Below are 5,708 nucleotides of genomic sequence, written 5' to 3' on the forward strand. Positions count from 1 at the left end.
CAAAATTCCGATATTCAAGTTTTCTATTTTTTTTAACTGAATTGGAATTAGTTTTTCATTTAAAAAAAAGTCGGAATTTTTCTAAAGGGTTAATTTCGATCTGATCCGTCCGATTTATATCCATAACCACGATTTTCGTAAGTTTATTAAGGTCTTGCACAGTTGGACAAGAAAGATTATACATAATTTTCCAATAAATTAAGATATATTTTCATATTTGAGAAAGAAAGTATAAATGAAAGTCAATTTTGGACACAAAAGAAATAGTCAATACCTATCAATTATGTGAAGTTGACATCAACTAGTTGATTGAATATATATTGCATATCTAGAAGCTACTACAATAATGTGCATTCTTGATTTCATTTAGATTGGGCAATTGACCAAAGGAAATCAAAAAAAAAAAAAAAAAAAATTCACAAGAAAAGAATTTTGATCCTCAAACCCCAACGCTTCAATGATCAATGAAGATTTGAAAAAATAAATAACAAAAAATACTAACTTTATGTTAGAAAAAAGAAAAAAAAAAATTGTTAAGAGTTACATATTACATATTGGGTAAATAACAATAAAACCCCTAAGTTTGCAATTTTTTGCTGATAACCCCTTGTACTTGTATTATCAACACATAATCCACTTGTGATTGATATGAGTAGCGCCCGTTAGTTTTTCTATCAAAATTAACTGCATTGTGTCAAACGTCAAGATACTACATTTTTGCACATGAGCTCCTTGTGCTTATTTTTTTTTTTTTTTGCAGTAACCCCCTGAATTTTGACAGACGCAATTAAATTTGACAGAAAAACTATCGTACGTTACCCTATCGATCACAAGGGGATCATCTGCAAAAACTTGTAACCATTAAGTGATATTTACCCTTACATATTGGTGAAAATGAAAATTAAAAAAAGCTAAACAATTTGGAAATCTTAACACAAAATTGGCCAAGACAGTTCATTTATTTCATTAATCATAATTAATTTTACAAACACAACAAGGCCTAATCAAATAAAAATTAAAAACAAGTTCAAAACATACATGCAAAACATAAAGTTTGCTAATTATATTACACAAGATTACAACACTTGTTTTTAATTGCCCTACTAATCCATGGGTGAAGCTACTAACACAAGAGGAATCTTCTTATGCATTGTAATCCCAATCGCTTCTTCCAAATCGACATCTTCCGCCGACATCCCTTCCGGAAGCTTCCAATCAAAGCAAAACAGAAGATTCGCAAGCGCCAGCTCGACAAGCGGCATCGAAAAATTAATTCCAGGGCAGCCCCTTCTTCCAGCGCCAAACGGCAACAGCTCGAAATGCTGTCCCCTGAAATCGACCTGTCTGTTCAAAAACCTGTCGGGCCAGAATCTTTCCGGATTCTCCCAGTATTCGGGATCCATTCCAATAGCGGATGCGTTGAATAAAACCCTGGTTTTTGCCGGGATTTCGTACTTGTTGTCGATGGTGCATTTCTCCGTGGTTTCTCTCGGGACCAATAAAGGCAACGGTGGATGAAGTCGCAACGACTCTTTGATGACGAGTTTTAGGTACGTGAGTTTCGGGAGATCGGTTTCTTCTACTTTAGTCTTTCCTTTCGCAACTTGTCTCACTTCTTGCTGGACTTTTTGCTTCACCGTCGGGTTTCTTACCAGTTCTGTCATTGTCCATTCGATTGCGGTTGCAGAAGTCTCCGTTCCGGCAGCAAATATATCCTGGAAATATACAATGAACGATATACTGAGGCTACGAAGATACATTTGAAAGGTTTGATTATAAGGGGCAATCATATATTAGAATTATCACTATATATAGAATACATAACTATATATAGATCATACATAATAGCAATTATGTTATAACATAAATTTAAAATTAAAAAAAAAATTGGAATCTTCAGAATTGTTTTTGGAATTTAAAATCATAATCTAATATGTATTCCAATTTCATTTCAAACAAAAGACCCAAAAATTGTAAATCAGAGCTTTCGGAATTCAAAATGAAGCATGTTGTTCCAGAATCGAATATAATATTTGAATCAGAATTGGTGGAATTCTATTATGATTTACACTCTTAGGATTATTCAATTCAAACCCACACTTGGTGAAGTTCATCATCATCATCATACACATGTATATCTTCTATATACCTTACACACATCTACATATATACACGTGTGATTAATTGTGAGTTTATTAGAGGTTAAATAGCACTTAATCCCCTGTAGTTACAAACTTTTGCAGATGATCTCTCTGTGCTCGTAATATCAGCACATAACCCCCCTTGTGGTTTATAGGGGTGACTTTCGTTAGTTTTCCGTCAAACCTATTTGCGTGTGTCAAACTTCAAGGCGTTCATCTGCAAAAAAAATTGCTTTGATGTGTGGCACTGGCGTTTAAGTTTGACGGAAAAACAAAACGGAAGTTACCCCTATCAACCACGAGGGGTTATGTGCTGATATTAAAAGCATAAAGGGGTTATCTGCAAAAACTTGTAACCACAAGCAACAAGTTACCTTGGTGTTTTCGAAAAGTTAATTGAAATCAGCTAGTATACTCACAACGAGGAGAACGGCCTTGATGTGTTCGTGATTGAGAGCCATCCACGTGTGATGCGGGTCCTTCTGAATTCGAAGCAACACGTCAATAATATCTTCGTCATCGGGTTTAACCCTGACAGGATCGAGATGCTCCTGGATTACTCTGTCCAAGAATCTATCCAGGGCCTGGAAATTCTTCTCCAGCCTTTTGTCCACTCCATTAAACCTGTTAACCCAAGCCATCCCTGGAAAATAATCCGCAATATTGAACTCGCCCACCAGATGCTGCGTCTCTCCAAGAACATCCTGGAACACACTTCCATTTCCATTTTCATCGACAGAGCCCGTCGTGCCTAAAGCCGCACGACAAACAACGTTGTTGGTAAGCAAAAACGCCAGCGAACTTAGATCCACGAGGTTTTTACTCTTTTGCGAAGAGATAATACGGTCCATCATTAGTGCCACCTCATCGACGCGTATATCGCCGAAAGATTGGACCCTTTTGGCTGTCATGAGCTCCAGAACAACTAATTTTCTTATCTCTCTCCAGTACTCTCCGTACGGTGCGAGAGAGAGGCTGCGGAAATCGTAGCTGATCTTCTTTGCACCGTAGAGAGAGGGTCGGCCCGAGAAGACCAGGTCGTGGGACTTGAATATTTCTCGGGCCACGTCAGCGGATGAGATGACTATTGTTGGCACGAACCCGAGTTGTAAGAACATGAGATTGCCGTACTTTTCGGACAGGTTTCGGAGTGTTCGATGAGGCAATTTTCCGAGCTGGTGAAGGTTGCCTATGATTGGAAGCTTCTTTGGGCCTGGAGGAAGGTTTGTTTTCTTCTTGATCAATAAGACAAAAATGAATGGAATTAGTGTGATTGTAATGATGAACCATATGAAGGCAATCTCAGAACTCATTTTTCTTAAAATAGAAATATCTATAGTGTCTCTCTATGTTATCTTTCTATATGTGTGTGTGTCTATGTTAAATATAGAATATTGGCACGTGTGATGATAAGATACAGGGAAATAAAAGACTTAATCCCACTTTGCACCCCTGTAACAAATTAATAGCACTTTGCACCCTCAAAACACAATATATAAAGGTAATTTAATATTTGTAGTTGTATTTAAAAATTATATTTTTTATCACAAAAAATATTTTATGAAAAAATAATCCTTCAGCAATTTCATTATCAAGTTATCTGAAAATAATTTTCTTTACAATATTTCTACCTAATATTTCCACCAATTACAATAAAAGATCCATCAATCGAATAATTAAGTGATAAAAGTTTATTTTATTTTATTTTGTAAGAAAATATAGTTTTTTCAAGAATCCGGTATGATTTTTATTTTTTGGCACTTTGTGCGCTCAAAATTAGGTTCGAGGTTGAAGAAAATAACAATTTAATTTCTTATTTTGCACCAAAAAAAAAACCCCAATAGAAAATGAAATTTCTTTTATTATTCAGTTAATGGTGTATTGTGAATAATTTATTGTGTTTTAAGAGTGCAAAATACTATTATTGTTTTCCAAGGATGCAAGTGCCAAAAGACTCCAATTCAAGGGTGCAAAGTGAAATTAAGTCAAAATAAAATGATTCAAGTTGTGTCATGTGTGGTTGAATTAAAGGCAACTCAACAAGTACACGCTCCTATTAGATATAGTCCAGTGTTTACTATTAAGGTTAAATAACACTTGATCCCTGCGGTTTGAACTTTGTGCACATAATTCTCTTATACTTTTAATATAAGCACACGAATCTCCTGTAGTCTGAACTTTGTACAAATGACCCTTGTATTTTTAAGGGTTAAATACAGTTTGCACCCTTGTACTATCGTCACTGTCGCATATACCCCTTGTACTATGAAATACGACAAAACAACCCCTCACCTTACAAGTCAACTCTAATGGAGTTAGTTTTTGCAGTGTAGTTACCTTTTTACCTTTAATCTTATTTGATAGAAATTCAATGTAACTTGGACAAAATAAATTCGAACACATACATCAAAACAAGTTGTTCCATAAAAATATGATATGTAGTCTGTTTGGACCTAAAATATAAATTTTGAGAATCTTAACTACCGGAACACATTTTTAAACCGAGCAATTTATTTAGAAATTTAAAAAGAAATTAAAAATAATTTCTAGAATATAAAATTTGTTCATAAATTTTGGATAAAAAAAAGGGCTGGCGACGAAAATTAGGAAAAATAGTAGGAATAAATTTAGTACAAATGAGTGAAGAATGATTCACACCTTTTATATACAATCAAAAGGGTATTTTGGTATGAAATTTTCCCACAACTATTGAAAGGGACAACTTTTGTAACAGAGATGGACGGCAGGTTTTTTTTTTTTTGTCGCATTTCATATTACAGGGGTATATGTGACAGTGATAATAGTACAAGGGTGCAAACTGTATTTAACCCTATTTTAACCCCCATGATATTCCACTTAGTAAATATATCATGTTCATTAGAAAGATGCAAATTTTGAAAGTACAAGGGAATTATATACTTAAATTAAAATACGAGGGGTCACGTGCAATATTGAAAGTACAAACGGATCATGTGGACACAGTTCAAACCAGAGAGGGTTAAGTGCTATTCACGCTACTATTAATTAGAGAAATCGATCTTTAATTATTTTATATCTAAAAAAGTATAGTTGGAGTTTTTTTCTCAAAACGGAAGTGTAGAGCAGTTGCCATCAACCAATTGATAGAATAGTGTCATACGTTATGAGTTATGACTTTGTTGAGTTTTATTGGGGCCATGTATTTCATTTGAAAACGATTGATTTTGATGGGAAACCAAAAAAATCTTCAAAAATAATCTAATCGTGCTACGCAACTCGAGTGGTCTTGCATCATAATCTAATCGTGTAACTACAAGCAGCGGCGAGTCCATGAATGTGATACAGAGGGGGCTTAAATTTCCGGGGTACGGGGACAGCACCCCGAAAAAGAATTAGGATTTTTTTGTGACAAAATAAAAAAAATAGGAAAAAAAAGAAGGAAAAGGGTTTTTTTTTTTTGCATAATTGTGAATTTTGGGTGAACTAATTAATAATTGGGGTTTTTTTGCATTAATTTAGATTTTGGGTGGGCTAATTAATAAATAATGGGTGGGCTTAATAGATATATAGGCATAATATAGGAACATT

The 5,708-nt window shown here is 34.6% G+C and overlaps 1 protein-coding gene across 2 annotated transcripts; it reads right to left on the reverse strand.

Annotated features, from left to right (window-relative positions):
• Positions 1 to 940: 940 nt before the first annotated feature.
• On the reverse strand, positions 941 to 3,480 carry LOC105972731 (strychnine-11-hydroxylase). 2 transcript variants are annotated; one of them, XM_088823410.1, is made up of 3 exons: positions 2,561 to 3,480; positions 1,100 to 1,715; positions 941 to 1,057 (listed from the first exon to the last, which is right to left on the reverse strand). In XM_088823410.1, exons 1-2 carry the CDS (start codon positions 3,452 to 3,454, stop codon positions 1,104 to 1,106), a joined length of 1,506 nt encoding a protein of 501 aa, XP_088679536.1. In that variant the 5' UTR covers positions 3,455 to 3,480; the 3' UTR covers positions 941 to 1,057; positions 1,100 to 1,103. The 2 variants fall into 2 exon arrangements, with proteins under 2 accessions (XP_088679536.1, XP_012853165.2); XM_012997711.2 differs by having other exon boundaries at positions 941 to 1,715.
• Between the last annotated feature and the right edge of the window lie 2,228 nt (positions 3,481 to 5,708).

The sequence above is a fragment of the Erythranthe guttata genome, chromosome 9 (assembly GCF_056151865.1).
Source record: "Erythranthe guttata isolate IM_541 chromosome 9, IM_541, whole genome shotgun sequence".
Taxonomy (NCBI): Eukaryota; Viridiplantae; Streptophyta; class Magnoliopsida; order Lamiales; family Phrymaceae; genus Erythranthe; species Erythranthe guttata.

Coding starts and splice junctions, on each gene's coding strand:
- LOC105972731 (XM_088823410.1), bottom strand. CDS start 3,454: ATGAGTTCTGAGATTGCCTTCATATGGTTCATCATTACAATCACACTA. Junction 1,716..2,560: donor TCAAGGCCGTTCTCCTCGTT/GTGAGTATACTA, acceptor GTATATTTCCAG/GATATATTTGCTGCCGGAAC.